Here is a 25489-nt window from a genome sequence, read left to right on the forward strand (position 1 = left end):
CCAGGCCTTAACCTGGCTGTTACTACAACTTGGGGATGGAAAATCTCTCCCTCTCACTTATTTCTCTCTGTAACTCTAAAAAAATTTAAATTTTTTTGGTAAGATGATGTGGTACTAATATAGACATGTGTAACAATCAAAGAAAATTCAGAGTCTAGAAATAAACACACTAGCAGCAGTTGTGGCCAAGTGATTAAGGTGACAGACAAGAAATAAATCCATAATTTATGATAATAGTTTTTTTTAATTTTAATTTTTAATAAAAGTGCAAAATTATTTAACAAAAGTCTATACAACAGTTAACTCAAAATGGACGGATTAGTGTTATAAAACAACTAAAACTGTAACATTAAGGGTAAATTTTTTACAGTAGAAAATGTAAGAATGCAATTTTACAATCTTGAACAGTATATATTTTTTCTTTACATTAACCACACTGTATTATTTCAATCAAATACAAAGGCTTTTCTAACACGTCATCTAGAGACCCTTTCACCCACTGCTCTGCTTGGCAGCCAGTCTCTTGTCTCGCTCTTCAGCAATGGTGAGGCGGATTCCCTTTCCCCGGGGAAGAGAAATCCATGGTTTGTTGCCTTTGCCGATAATGAAAATGTTGGCCAGACGAGTAGCGAAGCTGTTGCCATTGGCATCCTTCACATGAACGACATCGAAAGAGCCAGGATGTCTTTCTCTGTTGGTGATCACACCAATTCTTCCCAGGTTGGCACCTCCAGTCACCATGCACAGGTTACCAATGTCAAACTTGATGAAATCAGTGATCTTGCCGGTCTCCAAATCAATCTGAATTGTGTCATTCACCTTGATGAGAGGATCAGGGTAGCGGATGGTGCGAGCATCGTGGGTCACCAGATGAGAAATGCCTTTTGTGCCCACAAGGATCTTTCTCACTTTGCACAACTTGTATTTAGCCTCCTCAGGTGTAATGCGATGAACAGCAAAACGACCCTTGGTATCATAGATCAGACGGAAATTCTCTCCGGTCTTGTCGATGCTGATGACATCCATGAAACCAGCAGGGTAGGTTACATCGGCTCGGACTTTGCCATCAATCTTAATGAACCGCTGCATGCAAATTTTCTTTACTTCATCCCCTGTTAGGGCATACTTCAGCTTATTCCTCAGGAAAATGATGAGAGGAAGACATTCTCTCAGCTTGTGGGGACCAGTGGATGGACGAGGAGCAAACACACTGGTCAACTTGTCCAGCATCCAATGCTTTGGAGCTGCTACTCGCTTCAGATGCTTCTTTGGACCACGAGCCATGGCTATACTAGAAATGGAAAGAGTGGATAGTAAATGCTTAAATGACACCATCAGTACAATGACCAATAACCTAAGAAATTACATATAATCAAAATTAAAAGCGTTTATAGGTGCAGGTGTGGTGCAGTGCAGTAGGCTAAACCACCACTTGGGCTGACCACATCCCAATCCAGCTCTTTAATAATGCTTTTCTGAGAAGCAACAAATGAAGACAAGTGTCTGGACATTTGTGACCCATGTGGAAGACTAGGATTAAGTTCCAAGCTCCTGGTTTTCTTCTTATGTTTAAATATTTATGTTTGTATGTATGTGTGTGAAAGGTGGAGGTACAGACAGACAGAAATCTTCCATCCAATGGTTCAATCCCTGAACTGCTACAACAGTCAGGGCTATGTCAGGCGATGCAAAGTGCCAGGAGCTCTGGGTCTCCCCTGTGGGTGCAGGAGCCCAAGGAACTGGATGATCTCTCACTGCTTTCCCAATTGTGCAAGCAGGGAACTGGACTGCAAGTAGAGCAGCAGGACATGAATTGGCACTGATATAGGACACTGGCATTACAGTTGGTGGCTTAAAACTTGCTAAACCACAATGCTGGCTCCCCCAGTTCATGTGTTTAGCATAACCCAGCCCTAAATACTGCAAGTATTTGGGTAATTAAATAGTAGATGTCAAGTGTGTGCTCTATTTCTCTTACTTTTTCAAATAAATAAAATAAAAACTCTCAGACCTGATGTAACAGCCTAGCAGCAGAAGTCCTCACCTTGCACATTACAGGAGCCCATATGGAAGCCGGTTCTAATCCCAGTGGCCCCTCTTCCCATTCAGCTCCCTGCTTGTGGCCTGGGAAAGCAGTCAAAAATGGCCCAAAAGCCTTGGGACACTGTGTCTGCACAAAAGACCCAGAAAAAGCTCCCGGCTCCAGACTGGCTTAGCTCCAGCTGTTGTATCTACGTGGGGGTCAATCAACTGAAGATCTTACTGCCTCTCCTCTCTCTTTATTTGCCTCCCCAATAGAAAGAAACCTTTTCTTTTAAAGATTTAATTATTTTTATTGGAAAGGCGGATATACAGACAAGAGGAGAGACAGAGAGGAAGATCCTCCGTCCTATGATTCACCCCCCAAGCAACCGCAACAGCCGGAGCCAAGCCAATCCAAAGTCAGGAACCAGGAGCTCTTCCGGGTCTCCCATGCGGGTACAGGGTCCCAAGGCTTTGGGCCATCCTCAACTGTTTTCCCAGGCCACAAGCAGGGAGCTGGATGAAAAGCAGGGCCACCAGGATTAGAGACGGTGACCATATGGGATCCCAGAGCGTGCAGGACAGGACCTTAAACACTATGCTATCGCACCGGGCCCCCAAAAGAAACATTTTTTTAAAAAAATCATTTTATTTTTATTGGGCTGCAGATTTACAGACAGAAGGAAAGAGGAAGATCTTCCATTTGCTGGTTCACTCCCCAAGTGGCCACAAGTAGGAGCTAGATGGAAAAACGAAGCAGCCAGTATACGAACTGGTACCCATATGGGATTCCAACAGTTACAAGGCAAGGATTTTAGCCACTAGGCTACTGTGACAGGCCCAAGAATCACATCTTTTTTTTTTTTTTAAGATTTATTTATTTTTATTACAAAATCAGATACACAGAGAGGAAGAGAGAGAAGACCTTCCGTTTGATGATTCACTCCCTAAGTAACTGCAATGGCCAGTGCTGAGTTCATCCAAAGCCAGGAGCCAGGAACTTTCCTCCAGGTCCCCCACGCCGGGGCAGGGTCCCAAGGCTTTGGGCCATCCTCGACTGTTTTCCCAGGCCACAAGCAGGCAGTTGGATGGCATGTAGGGCTGCCGGGATTAAAACCGGTGCCCATATGGGATCCCAGCACATTCAAGGCTAGGCCATGGCGCTGGGCTCAAGAAACACATCTTTTAAAAAAACATTTAAAAAAATAAATAAATAAAAGCTTTTGTGGCTTAAAGAATACTATTAAGATGAGCCTGGCATGGGAACCTAATGGCTAAAGTTCTCGCCCTGGATGTCTGAGATTTTATATGGGCATCTGTTCTAATCCCGCTGGGCTCACTGCTTGTGGCCTGGGAAAGCAGTCAAGAATGACCCTAAGCCTTGGGACCCTGCACATGTTTGTGAGACCCAGAAGAGGCTCTGAGTTCCTCTTGGCTTTGGACTGGTGCAGCACTGGCTGATGTGGCCACTTGGAGAGTGAATCAACGAACGATCTTCCTCTTTCTCTCTCCTCTCCTCTGTATGTCTGACTTTCCAATAAAAATAAAATAAATCTTTAAAAAAATACTACCAAGTAAAAATACTATCACCTGGACAAGGGGAGAAATATTTGCATATCATGTATCTAATATATTAGTACCCTAAATATCTAAAGAACTCTTACAATTCTCTAATAAGACAAACACCACAATTTATAAGCAAGCAAACAATCTATGTACTTGTAGGATCATAAATTGGCACGGCTATTAAAGAAAAAAATTAAAAACAGAACTACCTTATGATCCAGCAATCTCTGCTCTGGATATACTTGTATATCCAGAACAAGTAAAAGGGTCTCAAAGACACACCTGAATACACATTAATACCGAAATTATGCACAGTAACCAACCCATTTGACAATGTTGTCAAATGAATGCATAATTAAAATGTGGAAACTTGGTATTTTTTTTTTCAGAGTGAGGAAAGCATCTTGGAAAAAGATAAAGGTGGCAGTGGTAGCACAATACTGTGAATGTACTGAATGTCACCGAAAATGATTAATTTTTCATTGTGTCATATTACAGCAACAACAAAAAATTACATAAAGATTTAAAAAGCATCCATTTATCAACAGCCTATGAACTAACGTCAGTAGACCCAACAGGATTCAGTAGAAGACCAAACAAGATTCAGTAGGCTCTTTCAACTTTGTGAGGCGGATTAAATTCAAAACTTCGTGCTACTACACCAGAAGTTGCTATGTTTTAATCTTGGAAAGAAGTTATTTTTGTTTACTTGAAGCTGGTTTTTGCTTTTTTAAGATAAAACCTGCAGTAAATGCATGACAGACAAAATGTCGCTTCCTGCAGAGTACTACCAAGATGTTTTAGAGTTCTGTTCCTGGTCCCCACCCTGCTCCTCCGGAGCGCTGAGCAAACGCACCTACTCACTCCCACATCTTCCTGAACGACCAAGGGTCCTACCACTGCTGCTTCAAGATACGCTACCAAGGGGAGAAGGCTGTGTTGTGGGTTAAGCATCTCCTAATGGAGCGACTGAAGGGACACCCCTTACCAGAGTGGCCAGGTCTAGCCGGAGCCACCTTCGGGCTGGAAGGTAGTACTGTGCTGGAAGGCAGTAAGGGAAGGCCCAAACGCCCGCGCCCCAGTCACCCACCCACCCAGCCCCGGACACCCAAAAGGAGAGTTCCAGACTTCGGGTTGGCCCAGCCCAGGGAATCCGGGATCTGGGAAGTGAAATTCTCTTGCTCTTTCAAGTACATGAAAACTATTTTTAACCAAGTCCTTTCCACGTAGGCCAAGCAGCACCGACTACACCAAACAGCACCTGACTACACCAAAATAAAGACCTACGTAGTGGCCAAAATTATCAAGCTGGCCGAGGAGGTGGAACATAAGCAACGCGGGTTTCACCATGAAGTCCCACAAATGCGAGCGGCGCTAGCGACTGCGTCGGCGGCTTTCGGGGAGCGCGGGGAGCGAAGGCGTCCTAACACTCGGTCACACACTGCGGAGAGTTCCAGACCGCCCGCAGTTGGAGGCCCTGGCAGGGCGTCTCGGGGGTATCTAACCGACATACCGGCCGCGACACTCGGTCCGTCTTTCAAAGCCCGCGGAGGCGACCGAGACGGCCGGGCGACTCGAGGAGACCTGCGGCGTTTCCCGGGACGCGGGAGCGGCCGAGGTCGGAGGCTGCCGCCTCGTGGGAGCACCGCCCTAGCCTTCCTCTCCCTCGGCACCACCGGCTGCAGGGCCCGGGGCAGCGCAGGGGACGTTAGGGGGACAAGGGGTTCGCCCTCAGAACCGAACGCAGGTTCTACTCACCGGATCTCGGCGACCGAACAGCTGTGTCCTCCACGCCCGCCAAGCACGCCGCTCCGCCCCGGAAGTGCCGCCCACCAACGCTGGCTGCCGTCGCATTGGCCGCGACTTCCTCTCGCGAGAGCTGGAAGTGCCTATGTGATCTGAGTTAGGCGGAAGTCGGGCCTCTTTGCCGTGGCGCCTCGCGGGGGTCAGCCGCTTCAAGATGAAGGTAGGTTGTGTTGGTGGCCCTTCAACTGCGCTTGAGGCACATCGGGCTTCAGAATTCGGCTTTCTCGTAGTGCTAGTTCCTTCAGGATCCTGCCTCTTGTTGAGCAAGGGTCTGAGGTCGGGAAAAGCTCGTTTTCTTAGAATCGGAGCTCAGGGGGAGAGCGGATGGCGGCCGATTGCGGCTGGAGCGGCTCCGGTGCGGAGAGCGAGCGCCATGGTGGCTTCCTTGCGCCCGGCCGCGGCGCGGAGGCTGGCGTGTTTCCCGGGGCGCCCCAGACCGGCCTTGCGGCCCTTTCCCCCTCGCCGCCAAGCTCGCGTTCCTGCCCGGGGGCCGGGCGGGGGTGAACTGGAGCGGAGAGCCCGAGAAAAGGAGCCCGTGTGTGATGCGTGTGCTTCGGGGACACCGGTACCCAACATGCCCGCCGATTGCAAGGCGGCGACCGTAAGGTCTTGGACATGAATGACCGTGAGTGGTGCTATATTCGCTTCGTGGATGAATTTTCTTAAACGTTTAACTCCTGTTTGACCCGTAGCTGAATATCTCCTTCCCAGCCACTGGCTGCCAAAAGCTCATCGAAGTGGACGATGAGCGTAAACTTCGAACTTTCTATGAGAAGCGCATGGCGACTGAAGTAGCTGCCGACGCTCTGGGCGAGGAGTGGAAGGTACGTTACCAGGCTGCTGGCAGCTGATGATTGTCGGGCTTCGGCCTGGGTTCGACTCCTGGTGGGTTATTTCGGAGTGTTAGTGTAGAAAGCGAAGCTGGCTCTGGGTGGGTTGTGTGGTAGAGCAAGCTGGAGAATGCAGGGCGAGGTTGACATGAATGTGGGTTAATCCCTGTACAACGCACCGAGCGAAAAAAATCAAGTGTCCATCCTGATAGTACACACAAAGCTGTTTTCAAATAACAAGGAAGGGATTTCCTATTTTCGTTTCTTAGTTTTTTTTTGTGTGTGTGTGTGTGCTACCTCTAGCAAAATGGTAGAGGTGGTAAGCTGGAACGGAATTTGACAAGTTGGAAATTATGCCAAAATTTAACTAGGGAGGAAGACTGAGTTGCTTGCTGTGTAGTATAAATCAGTTGTAATGAATTGCTTTTTGCAGGTGAAGTGAGAGATCATTCTTAAACGTTTGTTGAATATGGGTAGTAACAGTCATGGAATGTTCCTACAGGGCTACGTGGTCCGGATCAGTGGTGGAAATGACAAACAAGGCTTCCCCATGAAACAAGGTGTCTTGACCCATGGCCGGGTTCGCCTGCTACTGAGCAAGGGGCACTCCTGTTACAGACCCAGGAGAACTGGGGAAAGAAAACGCAAATCAGTGCGGGGCTGCATTGTCGATGCCAACTTGAGTGTTCTCAACTTGGTTATAGTAAAAAAAGGTGAGAACGCTTGTTGAAATTGAACTGCCTTATTAACAGTACCCATATATTTGGCAAACAGATTTGGTTTTACTGGAGCAATTACAAATGATCAGTAGCGGATAAACATGGCAGTTGAGATTTTTGATTGTGAGGGCATCGTTGAGTTACGCAAAATTTGCTTCTCTTCTAAGGAGAGAAAGATATTCCGGGATTGACTGATACCACGGTGCCTCGTCGCCTGGGACCTAAGAGAGCAAGCAGAATTCGCAAACTTTTCAATCTCTCAAAAGAAGATGACGTGCGCCAGTATGTTGTGAGAAAGCCCCTAAACAAAGAAGGTAGGAGGGACTGTAAGATTTAAGACGTAATTGTGTCGTGGACATTTCCATATATGATCTTAAAATGGATTGTTTACACACTCTTTGAGGTATGAGTGAGATGTTAACAGGTGAGCAGATACACAGTAGGTATTGTTGATAATCAGTGCTGTAACCAGAGCTGAATTGATCCTAAGCCAGGAGGCGCCTCTGTCTCCCACACAGGTGCAGGGTCCCAAGGTTTTCTTCCATCCACTGATTTACACCTCCCTCCCCCCAAGAGCTGCAACGGCCAGGGCTGAGCCAATCTAAAGGCAAGAGCTGAGAAATGAGCCAGCACCCGTATGGGATCCTAGTACGTGGAAGGCAAGGACTTTAGTCGCTAGGCTAGTGTGCTGTGCTCCTGCTTTTGTTTTGGTGGTAAAAGTTTTGTAGCATATGTGTGGGGTTTTCATGTATTAACCACTGTCATTAAATCACATAGTCGGACAACATCAATGCAACCAGAACATTGACTTTTTTTTTTCCAATCTTGACATAATTGGGTAAAAAGGTTCAAGCACTACAGGAAGATGGGCAAGACAATTAGTTCCGTGTTGTTTCCTTAATGGGTCTGATGTAAAAGGGGAGAAGCCCCATCTAGTCTCCCACCCACCCCAGGTCCCTAATGTGGGGCGTGCTCCAAGGGTCTTGCTCAAGTGGGTTTGATAGTTCAACAGTTCTGAATTGCTGCCACTCTTACCTCCAAGCACGACCAGGTCGTTGGAGAATCCACTGATTGACATTAACCTTTTTTCTAAACTGACAGATCTGGGGGGAGAAAACCTGGGTCTTGTTTCAGGGCTGTTGTAACTTAGACTTGCCACAGGGTTTAGGCTCATTAGTTCAGAATTTCTGAATACCCACCTTTTCACTGGTGCAACAGCCTTAGGTGCCTGCATAGTTTTCACAAAACTACAATGATGGCATCTACAAGCCTTATTCCAAGCAGCTTTAAGCATATTGGTGCATGCACACAGATGATATAGGCAATGTTTTTTCCGTTTCCACATAGCAGTTCATAGATTAACTAGAAGTAATGCTGTGCTTTATTTAGTAAAGCCTAGGCATATGGCAGATGAAGTAACTGGTTGTTTTTCAGAAGGACTTTTTTCTTGTGCTTCAAGAACTATTTAGCACACCTTTTTGAGTGAAGGGAGTAATAAGGTGTGGAGTACCAATTTATGTTAAACACTTGCATATTTTATAAGAATATGTGCATGCCTGCTCAATAATGGTGTGGGTCTCAGTGACCACGTCTTTGACGGAGTTGCCTGTGTTTTCAGGTAAGAAACCTAGGACCAAAGCACCCAAGATTCAGCGTCTTGTTACACCACGAGTTCTCCAGCACAAACGCCGGCGCATTGCTCTGAAGAAACAGCGGACTAAGAAGAATAAGGAGGAGGCTGCAGAATATGCGAAACTTCTGGCCAAGAGAATGAAGGTAAGTCCCAGATGACTGGAGTGAGAGGGCAGGGCGTTAGGTTTGCTTTTGGGTTTCCATCTTCTCACCAACTAATTGTGTTTTTTTATTTTGCTTCCTTTAGGAGGCCAAAGAAAAACGCCAGGAGCAGATCGCCAAGAGACGCAGGCTGTCTTCCCTGAGAGCATCTACTTCTAAGTCAGAGTCTAGTCAAAAATAAGGTTTAAGAATAATGAATAAATAAGATTGGATTTCAGATCTCCTGTACTGACTTTTTCTTTGGCAGCATAACTAGATAGATGGAAAGAGGGGTATGTGTGTGACAGCTAGGTAGAAGTGTTGAAATCAACACTCAGAATTGAGTTTCTGTGGCATAGTAGTGGAATGGGTAACCAGGAGAAAGGGTTTCTTTTGGTGGTCAGACAAGATTATTTCAAAAAGGCGTGGATGGACCCAGTGTGGTAGCTTAGTGGCTATAGTCCTTGCCTTCCACACACTGGCATCCGTTATGGGCACCAGTTTGTGTCCTGCTTTCTATCCAGTTCCCTGCTTGTGGACTAGGAAAGCAGTGGAGGACAGCCCAAAGCCTTGGGACCCTGTACCCACATGGAGGCCTGAAGAAGCTCTTGGCTTCAGATCAGCACAGTTGCAACTATGTGGGGACTGAATCATTGGAAGGAAGATCTTCCTCTGTATATCTGATTTTCCCATAAAAAAATAAATTTAGAAAAGGCATGGACAAGTTGGGAAAATGTATATGCAGTGCATGGGAGGTAAACAAATTGTTAAAGCTATTGAGAGTAAAAAAGGGATGACGTCTCGCTTAAGTCCCACGGGTAACATCATATGCACATTTTGAAGGCCACAGCTATTGACTTAGAAAATAGAACTAAAGATCCAATACTCAAGCTCCCTCACAACCTTAGTGTGGTGGAGGATGGCCTGAATCTTTAGGCCCTTATGCATAGCCACCTTTCAAATAAATGGGAATTGAAGACCAGCCCGTATGGGCCACAGCGGAAAGGTGGGTAGTTCTCGTCCAATGATTCATTCTCCAGGTGACAGCTGGTGCTGCACTGATTGGGAGCCAGGAGCTCTTTTGGGTCTCCCACAAAGGCTTTGGGCCATCCTTGACTGCTTTCCCAGGCCACAAGCAGGGAGCTGGATGGGAAGTGGAGCTCCCGGGATTAGAATCGGCACCAGTGCATTCAAGGTGAGGACTTTAGCTGCCTGGCCACCACACTGGATCCTGTAGACATTAATAAATGTTCCAAGGTATAGCATTCAGTTACTAGAAAAATCGGCAAATGTAAGACCTCCATTACAAATGTTAGTAAACTTGGTTTACTAAGTGCTTCTGGTAGTTTGGCATGATGGCTCAATGGCTAAATCAGTGCTGGGTCCATACTGTGTGTACTTCACATCAGCTTCCTGCTTGTGGCCTGGGAAAGTAGCGGAAACCCAAAGCCTTGAGATCCTGCACCCGTGTGGGCAATCCAGAGGAGGTGCCTGGCACCTGGCTTCAGATCAACCCGGCTCCAGTATTGTTCAGGGAGTAAACCAGCAGATGGAAGAGCTTTCTGTCTTTATTGTAAATCTGCCTTTCCAATTAAAGTGATGTCTTGGAAGGATATCTCTTGAAAGAAGGTTGGTAACAAAGACAACACGCAGCAACTACAAGTTTTCATTTTATTGAGCCTCAATTTTTATATGCAAGGTCATTCAAACTTTGTCAAGTCAGTGTTAATGTATTAAACTAGTACCAAGTTGTAAATTTGCAAAAATATACTCTTGAGACAGTGCAAAAGATTCAGTTTGAAAATGAGAATTGTACATGATTTCTGTTTTCTTAGCACTTTCACAAAATCAATTATGCATAGGTAAATAAGTGATAAAGGACTGGTAACAAATAGAAAATTGTGCTGTTAAACTACCAAATGGAAACAGACCTTTTGGGTCAGTGGATTTAGTCATCTGCACAGTTAACTATAATCATGCCACGATGACTCCCCCCCACCCCCAAAACCACAGATTTGAGGCAAACTTACTGTTTCTTGATGAATGTTTTTAATGAAAGGCATGATAAATGTAAAAGGCATTGAGTGCCATGATTTTTTTAAACCTATTGGCAACATGCTCAATAAGCTTAAAAATTATGAGACTTCATTGGTTTAACCAAAAATAGTACTTATAAATGCACACTTTTACTCACAAGCATACATATCTATTATACAAAAATAAAAATGTACAGTGCAAATTTATCCACAGGTTTCAAAAAGTGACCAACAGTAAAAAAATGTCTTGAAAAGATTTCAGGCTTCCAGAAAATTTAGCATTTTAAGCATGTGCTAATCTCACAAATTATGAAGCTAATTTCGTTTCAGTGTTATGTATCTGAGTAAAATTCTCAGAAAATTAAAGTTTGGGAATATGGAAAGAAGCAATCAGATATTCAAAATAGTCAACAAAAGGTGAAGATAAAGTTGGAGGGAAGACGGCTGTCATCAGATTATCTGGTAATTGTGAGATTACTGACTACAGACAAATTTAGTAGTAGTCATTTACTTAATGGACAGTCAGATCCCTTTTTAGGTAATGTATTGCAACATGCAATCTAAGAATTTTAATAAATATACACTTAAAATATGGCTATACATCCACATACCCATACCTATACAGCCCCACACATTTACACACATACACAATTCATTGCTCTTGTAGTTATTTCATTTGCTTTGGGGTTTGGCAGCTTAACCTGCCATTTCCCAAACTCAACAGCTTAATATATAAACAAAATGCCTAGGCTGAATATGTTATTTCTTTCAAACTTACAGATACTGAGTAAATCCAAATGTGGCTTTCATCAGAGGCAGAGAACTGGGGTTGGAAATCTTCAACATGAAAGAATCCTGGAACATTTTAATATTTTATGTATTTTGAGATGATTCAATGTGAGTTACAATTTATTATATACATGGTCTCTTAAGAGTTATTTTCAGTTATCACCAATTCTTGAGATCTCAAAAAAATCTTGACTGTTCCACATTGCATTTACTGTCCCAGTACTGTGTGTCAAAATTCCAATAACTACTTAAATCAGAGGTGCTCCAAAACACTTCCTGCACCATTCCACACTAACACTTGGTGGAGCATCGATTTTCTGCAATTTTTCAAGAATCTCTGAAGACAGACTATTGTACGCAAGTCCATATTCATTGTCAAAGGCCTCTGAAAGACATGTTAAAAAATGTGGTTATAATTTGTCAGAAGTTGTGCGTTGAAAAATTATAAGAGTCAAATATTTGTTTTAGATTTATTTTTACTGGAAAGGCAAATCAGATTTACAGAGAGAAGGAGAGATAGACTGATCTGATGGTTCACTTCCAAATGGCTGCAATGGCCAGAGCTGAGCCAATCTGAAGCCAGGAGCCAGTAACTTCTTCCACCAAGTCTCCCACGTGGGTGCAGCATTCCAAGGCTATTGGCCATTCTATCCTCCACTGCTCCCTCAGGCCACAAGCAGGGAGCTGGATGGGAAGTGGAGCAGCTGAGATAAAAACTAGAATCCATACGGGATCCCAGTACTTGCAGGGTAAGAATTTTAGTCATCCCCAAATATGTATTTTAATAGCAATATTTTAAATAGTCTTTTTAAAGGCACGTAAAGCATTTACACACACCACCTACATTATTTCTGAGCTTCAATAAAAGAAAACAGTCTTTAAACTAGCAGATATTGTGGTACAGGGGGTAAAGCTGCTACTTGCAATGCCAGCATATTTTGATATCTGAGAACTAGTTTGAGCCCCAGTTCCTACAAGATCCCACTCCCTACTATTGCACCTGGAAAAGTAGTAGAAGATGGCTCCACTATGTGCACTTGTGCTACCCGTGTGAGAGGCCCAGAAGCAGTTCCAGGCTCCTGGCTTTCTGGCCATTTGGTGTCAGAGGTTTTGTCTCTCTGTCACTCTGCCTTTCACATAAAGATAAATCTTGAAAACAATGAAAAGATTTTCCTTTAATAATCCAACTTACCAATATCAATATTCTCCCTCCCAAGTGACACTAATGATAAGAAGAGGATTTCTCGATATAAGCTCCTATAAAAACAAATATATTTAAAGGTTAATGAGTAAACAGCATAAAACACACACATAGATGCAATAAAAAAAAAAAACTGGAAACAGATTAAGCCCTACAATACAATTAGCAGTAACATATCCACATTAATATTCCAGTTAACTTTTTAAAATTAAGAATTTTAAGAAAATTAATGAGTATAAACCTTTTCACCAATAAAAGCAGAAATCCAAAATGGACTGTGTAACTATCATAACTTTTAATAACATAGGTAGTGCATACTTTAATTTCTAACTGTAATTTACAAAATCAGTCATTCCTATCTTTGACACTCAAGAAAGCAACATTAATTTCTTAATAAGAGTAAACCCTTATGACTACTACAAAAGGTAGTTTTATTTAGTTTTCCAAAAGGTCACACATGATATGTGAAAAATGAACTTCATGCCTCAGGTTACCAAAGATGGAGGGGTAACAATTTACATAAGAAAGTAAGACATGATGCTGATTTGAATGGCACTTCATATACCTTTAGGAGTTTCAGAGCCTTAATACGAAATTGCTGAAGTATTATTTTCCTGTTCTGAAACGTGTTTGAAGCTCGCTACTCTTTTAATTGTGAAGGTCATTTCTACCTCAACAGTTGAGATGTTGAGTGATGCATGCACTTCATTATCAATTCTTGCCTTGTCATTTAGATTATCATCAAAGATACCAAGACTGAGGCATCTTGAAGGGGACCCTAGAGACATCAGTAACGATAGATGTAGCTGATTATGTCTCCTTTCCTGAAGTTTCCTCTGCAAAACTTCCTTACGCTGAAATGAAGATGAATATTGATCCGGATATGTTAGCTGACAACAGTACCAGGATCACTATATTTCCACATCCTTTACAGTTAGCCTCTTCTATCATTTCCCTAAATTGTTCACATTCCTAATTCCGCACATTTATATCCAACAAGAAAAGATGTGTGGCTTTCACAGAGCCTAAACAACCAAATTCAGGGTGGTTTTAAGTAAAAGCATTAACATTCTCAAAAGACACAGTAAATTCTAGACATCAATGATTTATCTCCCTAAAAATCAATATATATCATCCCACACTTTAATTATGTGCCTATGCTCCAGTGTGAATGCATATACTTGGGTAGTACTTTTTAAAAACCTCCTGATATGCATCAAATATGTATTTCTTTTAAAATTAGAGCTATTTTTAAAATAACTTTTTTTTTTTTATCGGAAAGGCAGATGTACAGAGAGGAGAGACAGAGAGGAAGATCTTCTGTCCAATGATTCACTCCCCAAGTGAGCGCAACAGCCGATGCTATGCCGATCCGAAGCCAGGAGCCTCTTCCGGGTCTCCTAAGCGGGTGCAGGGTCCCAAAGCTTTGGGCCATCCTTGACTGCTTTCCTGGGCCACAGGCAGGGAGCTGGAAGGGAAGCGGGGCTGCCGGGACTAGAACCGGCGCCCATATGGGATCCTGGGCGTGTATGGCGAGGACCTTAACCACTGCGCCACCGCGCCGGGCCCTAAAATAACTTTTCATAAAAATACTGAGTGGAAGCAAACTAAATAATAGTAGGTCGTTACCTTTGTCTTTTCACATTTGGCTTCATGTGCTGAGAAAGCAGGCTGATGGGTTTTAAAACATCATTATGCTGAATACTCTGCCTAATAGCTTCTACTAAAGTGCTTGTTGCTTGTTGTTCCTCTGACAGGACGGACAGTTTCTTTTCAGAATCTAATAAGAACAAAGTGAATAAAAATGGAATTTTGCCAATTATTAAACAAGTCTCCCCTATTCATCACTGTACGCTTTCCAGGCATTTACTCAGTATCACTTCACCCTAACTAGTAAAATTATGTGGCAGTGTGCCAACCAAGATATTTTTCTTGCTCCCTTCACATAAAGATGACATGTCCCTTTGCCCTCTCCTTCAAGTCACAGCTTCCCGCACAGAGGCACATTACTACATCCCAGCAGCAGGTTCACTGATGGCAAAGCAAACGCAGCACGGAACCCGGATCTCTGTTAATGAAGGAGGTACTCAGTACTCCTAGACTCTCTATTCATTCCTTCCATTCAGACATAGAAACATTGAATATAGTAATTATATATACCATAATTCATAATGTCATGTGCTTCAGCTTCTATTTTCTTTTTTTTTTTTTAAGACTTATTTATTTTTATTGCAAAGTCAGATATACAAAGAGGAGGAGAAACAAAGAGGAAGATCTTCCGTCCAATGATTCACTCCCAAAGTGACAATAACCGGTGCTGCATCAATCTGAAGCCAGGAGCCAGGAACTTCTTCCAGGTCTCCCATGCGGGTGCAGGGTCCCAAGGCTTTGGGCCGTCCTTGACTGCTTTCCCAGGGCACAGGCAGGGAGCTGGATGGGAAGTGGGGCTGCCGGGATTAGAACCACTGGCCATTTGGGATCCGGCGCATTCAAGGCAAAGACTTTAGCCAGCCTTTAGTGCTGGGCCCCAGCCTCCTACTTTCTACTAAACATAACAGTTCAATCATAATACAAGGGCACTTCTAGAATAATTAATAACATATATACAGATTTCATAGAATCTAGAAGCACTTCATTGGGTGGTTACTTGGCACAGTGTTGGGGACGCCTACAGTCCATAATCACACCTGGGTTACGGTACCGGTTGGACTCCAGCATCCTGCTAAGATACAGCTTAGCAGGCAACAGGTGATGGCTCAAGTACTTGAATTACTGCCACCCTCATGACAAACCTGGGTTAAGTTCCTGGCCCATGCCTTCCACAGTCCCAGGCCTCAACTGTTGAGGACATTTGAGAAATGACCTATCAAATGGGAGATTCTTAGTCTTGCCTTTCAAATAAACTTAAAACAATTTTTTAATGTTTCACTGGTAATTGCATTTAAATAATAACATTAAACATGTAAAAATCCAACAACATTTTTCGTATCACTAAATAAAGGCATCTAGAAATACTTCATTTGTTTTCAATATAGAAACAGCACAGTCCTTTGTTAATAAGAGGAAACTGACTGTGTTCTCTTTGATCCAACCTCCTGCTCCTACTAAAAGACAACCCTTCAATAGATTAACTTTGATGTGATACATGACTTTAGAGCCTAATCTGTAAGATATAATTATACATATATTATACATAATTTAACTTTTAACGAAACAGAGTAGTTATAAATTCCAAGCCTTAAAATTTTACCCATTTAAAGTGTACCATGCTGCTTAACTCACTGAGAGCTGTGCAATAATTATCATGATCAATTTTGCAACATTTTCACTGTTAAAAAACAAAATCTGCCCAACTCCACAATCAGATTATACTTCCTGTCTACAGATAGGTTAGTTCTGGGTATTGCATGTATTTGGGAATCACACTATTTCTGCTGGTTTGTAACTGGATTTACTATACAATACTTAAGATGCATCCACTTTGCAGCATGTATCAGTACCTCATTACTCTCTTGCCAAGTAAAATTCCATTTTACAGCTACACTAGATTGTATCCATTCATATGATAATAGACACTCAAATAATTTCCAAGGGTTTGCTACAAATAATGCTATGAGCATTCATACCTATGTTTTCATGGCTGGTATCTTCATTTCTCTTGGTGATATATCTGAGTGCAACTGCTGACATAGGGTAGCTGTATACCACTTGGAGAAGCTAGAAAACCATTTTACAAAGCAGATGTACCATTTTCTAATCCTAAGCTATGAAAGTTTCAATTATACATATTCACCAATTAGCTGTTGATTATAGCTATCTCTGTGGTGGGTTTGCAATGTGGTGGGTTTTATGACTACTGTTATTTAGTACCTTTTCATTTGCTTTGGCCATTGACACTTCCTTATTTTTTTCTTTTTAAAGATTTATTTTATTTTTATTGGAAAGGCAGATATACAGAGAGAAGAGACAGAGGAAGGTCTTCTGTCTGATGATTCAGTCCCCAAGTGAGCGCAACGGCCTGAGCTGTGCTGATCTGAAGCTAGGATCCTGGAGCTTCTTCCAGTTCTCTCACATGGGTGCAGGGTCCCAAGGCTTTGGCTGTCCTTGACTGCTTTCCCAGGCCACAAGTAGGGAGCTAGATGGGAAGTGCGGCCACTGGGATTAGAACCGGCACCCAAATGGGATCCCTGTGCACGCAAGGTTGAGGATTTAGCTGTTAGGTTGGCACACCAGGCCCCATTGGTACTTCTTTAAAACATTGTCTATTCACACTCTTTGCCTCTTTTTTTTTTAAAGATTTATTTATTTTCATTGAAAAGGCAGATATATAGAGAGGAGGACAAACAGAAAGGAAGATCTTCTGCTGAAGCCAGGAGTCAGGAACTTCCTCCAGGTCTCTCATGCGGGTGCCTGGTCCCAAGGCCTTGGGATTAGAATCGGCACCCATATGGGATTCCAGCACATTCAAGGCGAGGACTTTAGCCGCTAGGCCACCACGCCATGCCCTCTTCGCCTATTTTTAAAATGGGTGTTCTAAGCATCCATCTGTGGCTCCAACATTTCACATGGGCACCAGTTCATCTCCTGGTGGTTCCACTCCCTATATAGTTCCTGCTTGTGGCCTGGGAAAGCAGTAGAGGATGGCCCAAAGCCTTGGGACCCTGCACCCGCATGGGAGACCTGGAAGAGGCTTCTCACTCCTAGCTTCTTATTATCTCAGCCCTGGGCATTGCAGCCGTTTGGGGAGGGAGTGAACCAGTGGACAAAAGATCTTCCTCTCTGTCTTCCTTCTGTGAATCTGCCTTTCCAATAAGAATAAATAAATCTTTTTTTTTTAAAAAAAAAAAGGCCAATATAGAACTGAAAAGTCAATCAAAAGAAACGGGGAAATATTTGCAAATTACAGAGAGAAGAGACAAAGATCTTCCACCCACTAGTTCATGCCCCAAATGGCTGCAGCTGGTGCAAAGCCATATTGGGATCCTGGCACTTTCAGGGGAGGATTTAGCCAACTAAGCCATTGCGCTAGACTCACACCAGCAGTTTCTTATGAGTCTTCCTCATGGGTACATGAGCTCCTCGGCCTTGGACCATCTTCCCCTCCTTTCCCAGGACACCAGCAGTGGAGCAGCCGAGACTATAACCAGTGCCCACCTTGGATGACAACCTCTGTAGTCAGAAGATTAGCTTGATATGCCATTGCACAGGCTCCCAAATATACTCACTTTCATTTGAAAGGCAGATTTACAGAGGGGGAAAGAAGGAGAGAAGAAGATCTTCCACCTGCAGGTTCAATTCTCAAATTGCGACAACTGGAGCCAGATGCCAGGGGTCAGGAACTTCACCAAGACCTTAAACATAGGTGCGGCAGCCCCAGGGCTTGGGCCATCTTCTGCTGATTTTCCAGGTACATTAGCAGGCAGTCAGATCAGAAGTGCAGCAGCTGGGACTTTAACCAGCACCCACTTGGGATGCTGGTATCACAGGCAGAGGGTTAACCTACCCTGAGATTTTAGTTTTAATATATTTAGGCCGATGATCCATTTTTATGTATTTTTTTAAAGCATTTATTTACTTTTACTGGAAAGGCAGATATATAGAGAGGAGGAAAGACGGAGAGGAAGATCTTCCATCCAATGGTTCACTCCTCAAGCAGCCCCAACGGCTGGGGCTGAGCCAATCCGAAGCCAGGAGTCTCTTCCAGGTCTCCCATGTGGGTGCAGGGTCCCAAAGTTTTGAGCCATCCTTGACTGTTTTCCTGGGCCACAGGCAGGGAGCTGGATGGGAAGTGGGGCTGCTGGGATTAGAACTGGTGCCCACATGGGATCCCTGCACATTCAAGAAGAGGACTTTAACCGCTACACCGGGCCCCATTTTTATGTATGTTTTGAGGAAGCAATCCAGTTCCCTTTTACTACATACTGCTTATCAGTTATCTCAGCACTATCTGACGAAAAGACTATTCTTCCCTGTTAGTGGTCTCTGCATTCTTTCAGAAAGGCCACTGACCAACATAGATATGAGCATTTATTTCTGTGATTTGAATTCTATTCTGTTGATCTGTTTTTGGACCTCTATATCTGCAGGTTCTGCAAATTCAAGCAATTGCAAATAGGAACTACATGGGAAGAAAAAAACTGCCCCTATACTGAATATGCACAGACTTTTTTCCTTGTCATTATTCCCTGAATAAGACCTATTTGCATAACATTTACATTGTTATTAGACATTCGGAGTAATCAAGGGATGGTTTGAATATGTGAAAATGAGTACAGCCCATATGCAAATACTCTTCCATTTTATATATGGGACTTTAGCATCCACAGACTTTCATACATGACAGGGAGTCCCAGAACCAATACCCAATAAATATGAAAGGACAACTGTCTGTCTTCTTGTGCTAATATTATACCTTTGTATTTTTTGCATTTGAGATGAGCAAATCTATAGTTCCTTTCTTTTAGGATTACCCTGACTATTCTTTGTCCCTTGAAAATCCATACAAATTTTAGGATATCCTTGTCCATTCTGTTAAGTCACCTGGAATTATAATTGGGATTGAACTGAATCTGAAGTTTAAGCATTTTTCCAATACATAAACATAGAATCTATTTTCATTATTTAGTTTTTCTTTCAACAATAATGGCAGTTTTTGGAGTGTAAATTGTTATACTAAAAAAAAATCATTCTTATTTGAAAGACACAGTTAGAGGAACTTATTGCTAAACTCATTGCTAAACTCAATTCTATTACATGGCACACGATGCACAATTTGCTTATCCAATTAACAGTGAATGGTTATTCAGGTTGCTTCCAGTTTACACTTTTCATCTTTAATTCTTTTTTACTTACTAAAATTCCTCCATGAGACATAAAGTGGTTCTCCTGGTTCCTGATGAAGGTTGATATTATCCCATAAGAGCTGAATATATACAAGTTTGCTATCCTGGGACAGAGATGATAGAGGAAGCTAATAAAAGAGATCAACAGAAAATATATTAGTATCCCAGGTATAATACAGGAAGATCTTGCCAAAGTTGATCAGGTTAAATAGATGAAATCTGTCAAATCTCTGGCTCTAAAACGCTGAGCACAAGTTAAAATTTGTTAATAAATGCCCTTGTTATTTTATGAGGTATAGTTTCTCACACTGACTTTCAAGAATCAGAATGATAACTTGTAACTGGTAAAATGATCATCATTTCAATCAGATTTTCAAGTTAAGACAAAAAACAAGTTTCTACTATCTTACTAGATTTTTTTTTTTACTGGCTACTGCTCAAAATAAAGGAGAAAAACTGCAGTTTGTAATACTTAAAACAAAATAACTTTATTCTGCTGCAGGTATGTTTTTAGGGACTGGGTGTCTCTCAGTACCCAGTGCTACAGAGTAAAGAACTCTGAGAGCTGTGTGTTGCCACCGGCACCAGGAATTCAGCAACAACAAACTAGCTAGCTTTACCTCAGACAGCCGGACTGTGCTTCTGGCTCTCTGTAACTTACCTAGGTAGGTGATATTAGGAGGTTACTTATGTTTTTAGCTTTTAATCCTAGTATCTGAAAAATATGGGCAAGGTGAATCCCTTTGAAAATTTTGAGAATCTCAGAATCTTGAAACAGTGATTTTTTTTTTTGAAAAATCGCTATTCCAAACACCTCTGTAGCAATGTATGACCAGATTAGTTAGTTCAGGTCAAACAGATATGAGTTAAAAACTGTTCGAGGACTGATTAAACTTTCAAGTGAGAAAAAAATGAGCCTGTATCTTATTAAGCTGCTGTTGTTGTATAACCGGAAGCAATGCAAACATAAAAGTTGGTATCTTACCTGTACACCTTCGTTACAATGTTCAGAAGTCAGGATAAGCCCTGGCAAATTACTAGGAAGGTCCAAACGTCGGAAATACCACACGAGATTCCAGAAAATGATTGGATGTTGATTGATGAAAGAGGATGTATGAATGACTTGATCACCTTCATTTTCTAGCAAAGATTCAAGTTCTTTACGGAGCACGAGAGGACTCAAGTAGGGCACGGAAACAGGGGGAGGATTGGGTCTTTTTCCCAGTGGATCCTTAAAAAAAGTCACAAGAAGAAATGGCTACTATCTGTGTAATCCTGTATGTTTAAAAGTACTTGTCAGCAAGATTATGCTCCTCTATCTATGCTTTCAAAAATTGGTTATTTCAGGGCTGAATGACAATCTTAAAACACAAAAAAGAACAACAAAAAAGACAATCTAAAAAGCCACCCATAAATCATTAAAAAGAAAATTAATAATCTGCATTTTGTTAAATGAGTTAAAGTGGGTATTCAATCACACTGATTAAGAACCATGACATGTATATATAGCTATATATGTCAGATAGTTTTCTAATTTTTAAAGAAATTTGTAGTCCACAGGTCTTATGATGAAAGCATCAAAAATTATGTGGCCTTATCTTCATAACATTAACAAATGCAGTAATATTTTGTAATGATGTTCCTTGCTGACTCCTTTTAAAATTACATTTAACTTGCGACATTACATTTACTATTTTTAAGATTTTAATATTTTTATTGGAAAGGCAGATTTACAGAGAAGAGGAGAGACAGGGGAAAAGATCTTGCATTTGTTAGTTCACTCTCCAAATGTCCATAGCAATAGCTCGAGCTGAGCTGATCCACAGCCAGGAGACAGGAGCCTATTGTGGGTATCCCATGCAGGTGCAGGGCCCCAAAGGCTTTGGGACATCCTAGATTACTTTCCAAAGCCACAAGTAGAGAGCTAGATGGGAAGTGGGGCCACTGGAATTAGAACCGGAGCCTATACGGGATCCTGGCATATGCAAGGTGAGGATTTACCCATTAGGCTATTGTGCCAGGCCCACTGTATTACGTTTTAACAAGAAATGAAGGATTTTTTTTTTTTTTAAAAAAGCACTTTTATCATTCAAACAAGGAACGAGGAGCTGGCCCCACGGTGCAGCAAGCAAAACTTGCATTTGTGGCTCCAGCTTGAGTCTTGGCTGTTCCACTTCCTACCCAGCTTCCTGCTAATGGCTTGGGAAAGCAACAGAGGATGGCCCATATCCTTGAGCCCCGAATCCACATGGGGGACCCAGAATAAGCTCCTGGCTTCAGACTGGTTCAGCACTTTCATGACATTTTTTTATTTATGATGTAGGAACAGAGAGAGACAGACCGACAGAGAATTTCCAAGCCTCTGATTCATACCCCAAAAGCTGAAACAGATCCTTTCTCTGAGTCAAGGCCCAAGCTGGGAGTCAGGAACTCAATCCATATCTCCCACATGGGCAACAGGAAAATACTGTATAAGTCATCCAGGCATTCTAATATGGATTGCAAGCATGTTAACCACTAGCTCAAATGCCCACCCCCAAATGTAATCTTTAGACCACCAAGCAGAAGAAGTACTGAAGCTTCTCTTTTAGGTGTATTCCATATTACAAAAAGGAAAAGAGAGAACTAGATGATCATCATTTTAGTCACTAAAGATTAAGTGCCCTGAGATAAAACAGCTATTCATAGCTCATGTTCCCTACAGGGAAGAACATCTGAACTGTCTTGGAAAAGTAAAAAACAAAACAAATTCCTAAATATGACCAAGCTTCTGGCTATAAATACCAATCTGCAGGGCTGCATTCAGCAATTATCAGCATTATGAGAAACCCCAGTATCTAAAAATGAGCTGACTTTATTAAATAAATGAAGGGAAGTCTACAGATTCAGAAAGACATTCCAACCAACTGCAATGCACAGACTTCATACTGATGCCTCAAACTCTCATACAATACAAATAAACATTTTATATTTTTGAGACAATTAGAAATTAGAATAAAAACTGAACAATTTGATGATACTAACTTATTTTTTGGCCAACAATGGCACTATGATTACTTTCCAATGCCCTCATAACTTAGAACTACACATGCAAGTATTTTAAAATAGAATATATTGTGTTTAAAATTTACTTCAAAATAATCTAGGAAAAGGAAATAAATGAGGACATATATGGAAGAATGGTTATAAACTAAAAATTACAGAAGATAGGTGTTAAGTCAAGGTACTTATTACACTCTTCTGTTTACTTCTGTACTTATTTGAACTTTTCCATTATAAAAGGTTTTAAAAGTTTCTACCTTGTTTATGCAAAATTTTTCACATTACTTTTTTTTCTAAAGATGTATTTATTTATGTGAAAGAGTTACAGAGAGGGGGAGACAGATTATCCTTCCATTGTTTCACTCCCCAAACAGCCACAACAGCTAGTGCGAGGTTGCATCAGAGCAAGGAGCTTGATGGGTCTCCCACATGGGCGCAAGGACTAAGCACCTGACCATCTTCCAGTGCTTTCCCAGACACGTTAGCAGGTTCCAGCAAGCAGTGGAGCAACAAGAATTTGAACTAGTGCCCATATTGGATGTCGGCAATGCAGACAACGGTTCATCCTGTTATGTCACAGTGGTGGGCCATTATCCACCACTTCTAACATGATTAAAGTTAACCGTATCAGAAAAAAATGACTTGTTTTCTAAGAAATACTTACATGAGTACATAGTATGATTACAATGTTACATACCACAACTTCCTGCAGACTATTTGGAAGGCTAACTGTTGAAATGCCATGAAATGGTCTTTGGGAAAAGTCAATATTTTGTAGAGGACCTCCAACGCTGTGACTTCTGGTTAAAGACACATTTTTCTTTGAGAAACTATTAGGCACAGGTGAAATTTTTATTCTTTGGGCATCTCCACTGGCGTTTCTCATTTCATCACTTAAGAAAATAAAGAAGAAAATGCTTTGTGAGTGCTAAAAACATGAAGTATATCTGTAAAGCTAGAACATTTCTGTATTGAAACTTGGAACTACTAATATCGGAGAAGAATCAGTGTGTGCATGGTTAGCACATTATTCCTCTAAAAATTATAAATGACTACACTAAAGAGAATATTTTTTGTTACATTTGAAAAGTTCACTTTGTAAAAGCACTACAAAATACTAAACTTTTTTTTAAAGATTTATTTATTTTTATCACAAAGTCAGAAATACAGAGAGGAAGATTAGCCGCTGATGATCCACTCCTCAAGTGATCACAATGGCCGGTACTGCACCAATCTGAAGCTAGGAGCCAGGAACTTCCTCTAGGTCTCCCACACAGGTGCAGATCCCAAGGCTTTGGGTTACCCTCAACTGCTTTCCCACGCAACAAGCAGGGAGCTGGATGGGAAGTGGAGTTGCTGGGATTAGAACCGGCACCCATATGGGATTCCAGTGCGTTCAAGGCGAGGACTTTAGGTACTAGGCCATGCCGCTGGGCCCAAAATACTAAACTTAAGTAAAAGCAGTTTATTATCAAACTTATTAGCTATCTAAACATCACTTTGTAGTAAAAAGTTACAAATTTTGAATGCCAGAATCTGTATTTGCAAGAGTCAAGTTGTCTTTAATGGTATCCAGTTTATTGTAGAGTCCCCTGTATCTGATAGTACCTGGGTTCAACTGCAGAGCTTGTTTCTTCAGTTATGGTCTCGTTCTGTTTCTGGAAATCCATAAAGTTGATCAAGTCAGGCTCTGCTGAACGAGGCACAGGCTTGTCCTCTGAGGATTCATTTGCCAGTGGAATGCTGCCACTTTGTAAACTTTCGCCAGAGGTACTTGGTTTCAGGAAAAAGCTAAATAGGGAGCAAGAGGGGGGAAGCTTTTAAAAATTCTCAACTCTTTAAAATTTTACCATATTCAGAACCAACTCTATGATAAGGCAGTCATCACTGAATTAGATAATCTAAAAGAAGATCCTGTCTACTTCAAACACACATAAACACATCTGCTCTCACGTTCCTGCCCTTCTAGCCTAAACCTTTCAAATGAAAAGGTCTTGGGTAGTTCGATAGAAGATGCTTCAGTATTTGAGGACTATTAGAGAAAGCTATGAATGAAAAAGGACAGTAAAATCTTACAAATTTCCTGAGTTTAAGTAATGGCGATGTTCTGTATCTTGACAAGCTTTGATATGCTTAAATGTATGCATTTTCTCCTCAAATGGTTTAGGATTTGTACATTTTATTATATATAAGTTTATCTTTAAACAAAGAAACAGTATAAACAAATACTGAACTCCAGTTAATGATATGCATGTAGAAGTTTTTGGGGGAGAGGTGTACTAATACTTTTTTTCTTATGAATAAAAATATAAAATGGATTGATGAACACATGGAAGGACAAATAGGTGATAAAACAATTACGGTAAAATGTAAATTGGAGAGTTAAGTGGATATTTCAGTGTCCATTATAGAAAAAATGTGGGGATAGCACAGTTGTGGAGCATGATAAGCCTCTGCATGCAGCACCAACATTCAATATGTTGGTTCAAGGCCCGGCTGCTCGCTTTTGATCCAGCTCCCTGCCAATGTGCCTGGAAATACAGTGACAATGACCTTGTGCTTGAACCCCTGCACTGACATGGGAGACCCTGAAGAAATTTCCTGGCTCCTGATTTTGGATCAGCCCAACCCTAGACACTGTGGTCATCTGCGGAGCTAACCAGCAAATAGAAGATCTATCTGTTTCTCCTCTTCTCTGTAAGTGACTTTGCCTTTCAAATAAAAATAATAAAAAAAAAATTAAGTTTTGTTGCATGTGATTTTCCATTATGACAAACAGGGTCAAGGGAAGTAGTGATACTTCTTTAAACCCATACACTGAGGCACAGCAAGTGAAGCCACTACCTGCAGCACCAGTATGCCA

The 25489-nt window shown here is 41.8% G+C and overlaps 3 protein-coding genes across 8 annotated transcripts in view; 1 reads left to right on the top strand and 2 right to left on the bottom strand.

Annotated features, from left to right (window-relative positions):
- Nucleotides 1-431: 431 nt before the first annotated feature.
- Nucleotides 432-5413, bottom strand: LOC121144710 (40S ribosomal protein S4, X isoform-like). 3 transcript variants are annotated; one of them, XM_040963157.1, is made up of 2 exons: nt 5347-5413; nt 432-1291 (listed from the first exon to the last, which is right to left on the bottom strand). In XM_040963157.1, exon 2 carries the CDS (start codon nt 1282-1284, stop codon nt 493-495), a length of 792 nt encoding a protein of 263 aa, XP_040819091.1. In that variant the 5' UTR covers nt 1285-1291; nt 5347-5413; the 3' UTR covers nt 432-492. The 3 variants fall into 3 exon arrangements, with proteins under 3 accessions (XP_040819091.1, XP_040819092.1, XP_040819090.1); XM_040963158.1 differs by having other exon boundaries at nt 432-1286; nt 5347-5396; XM_040963156.1 differs by having other exon boundaries at nt 5102-5385.
- A 79-nt stretch (nt 5414-5492) lies between these two features.
- Nucleotides 5493-8954, top strand: RPS6 (ribosomal protein S6). The gene is made up of 6 exons (XM_040963160.1): nt 5493-5554; nt 6087-6218; nt 6727-6937; nt 7111-7257; nt 8562-8719; nt 8823-8954. The coding sequence occupies exons 1-6, from the start codon at nt 5549-5551 to the stop codon at nt 8916-8918; spliced, it is 750 nt and encodes a 249-aa protein (XP_040819094.1). The 5' UTR covers nt 5493-5548; the 3' UTR covers nt 8919-8954.
- Nucleotides 8955-10371: 1417 nt separating this feature from the next.
- DENND4C (DENN domain containing 4C) overlaps nt 10372-25489 on the bottom strand; it is a 99540-nt gene continuing 84422 nt past the window's right edge. For 2 of the 4 annotated variants that reach the window (XM_040963154.1, XM_040963152.1), the window contains 7 exons: nt 24235-24417; nt 23291-23519; nt 20570-20815; nt 19595-19712; nt 14372-14522; nt 12734-12798; nt 10372-11926 (listed from right to left, as the gene is read on the bottom strand). In XM_040963154.1, the coding sequence (XP_040819088.1) occupies nt 11790-11926; nt 12734-12798; nt 14372-14522; nt 19595-19712; nt 20570-20815; nt 23291-23519; nt 24235-24417 (1129 nt within the window). In that variant the 3' untranslated portion in view covers nt 10372-11789. The remainder of the gene's footprint in view (nt 11927-12733; nt 12799-14371; nt 14523-19594; nt 19713-20569; nt 20816-23290; nt 23520-24234; nt 24418-25489) is intronic. The other 2 variants (XM_040963155.1, XM_040963153.1) reach the window with 1 other exon arrangement.

Source organism: Ochotona curzoniae, unplaced genomic scaffold, assembly GCF_017591425.1.
Source record: "Ochotona curzoniae isolate NIBS_2020 unplaced genomic scaffold, NIBS_Ocur_1.0 scaffold_3208, whole genome shotgun sequence".
NCBI lineage: Eukaryota > Metazoa > Chordata > Mammalia > Lagomorpha > Ochotonidae > Ochotona > Ochotona curzoniae.

What these genes read in the sequence shown, in the direction of transcription:
- LOC121144710 (XM_040963157.1), bottom strand. Translation starts at nt 1,284, where the DNA reads ATGGCTCGTGGTCCAAAGAAGCATCTGAAGCGAGTAGCAGCTCCAAAG.
- RPS6 (XM_040963160.1), top strand. An exon ending in CTTGGTTATAGTAAAAAAAG is followed by an intron (nt 6,938 to 7,110) that starts GTGAGAACGCTT and finishes TTCTCTTCTAAG; the next exon opens with GAGAGAAAGATATTCCGGGA. An exon ending in AAAGCCCCTAAACAAAGAAG is followed by an intron (nt 7,258 to 8,561) that starts GTAGGAGGGACT and finishes CTGTGTTTTCAG; the next exon opens with GTAAGAAACCTAGGACCAAA.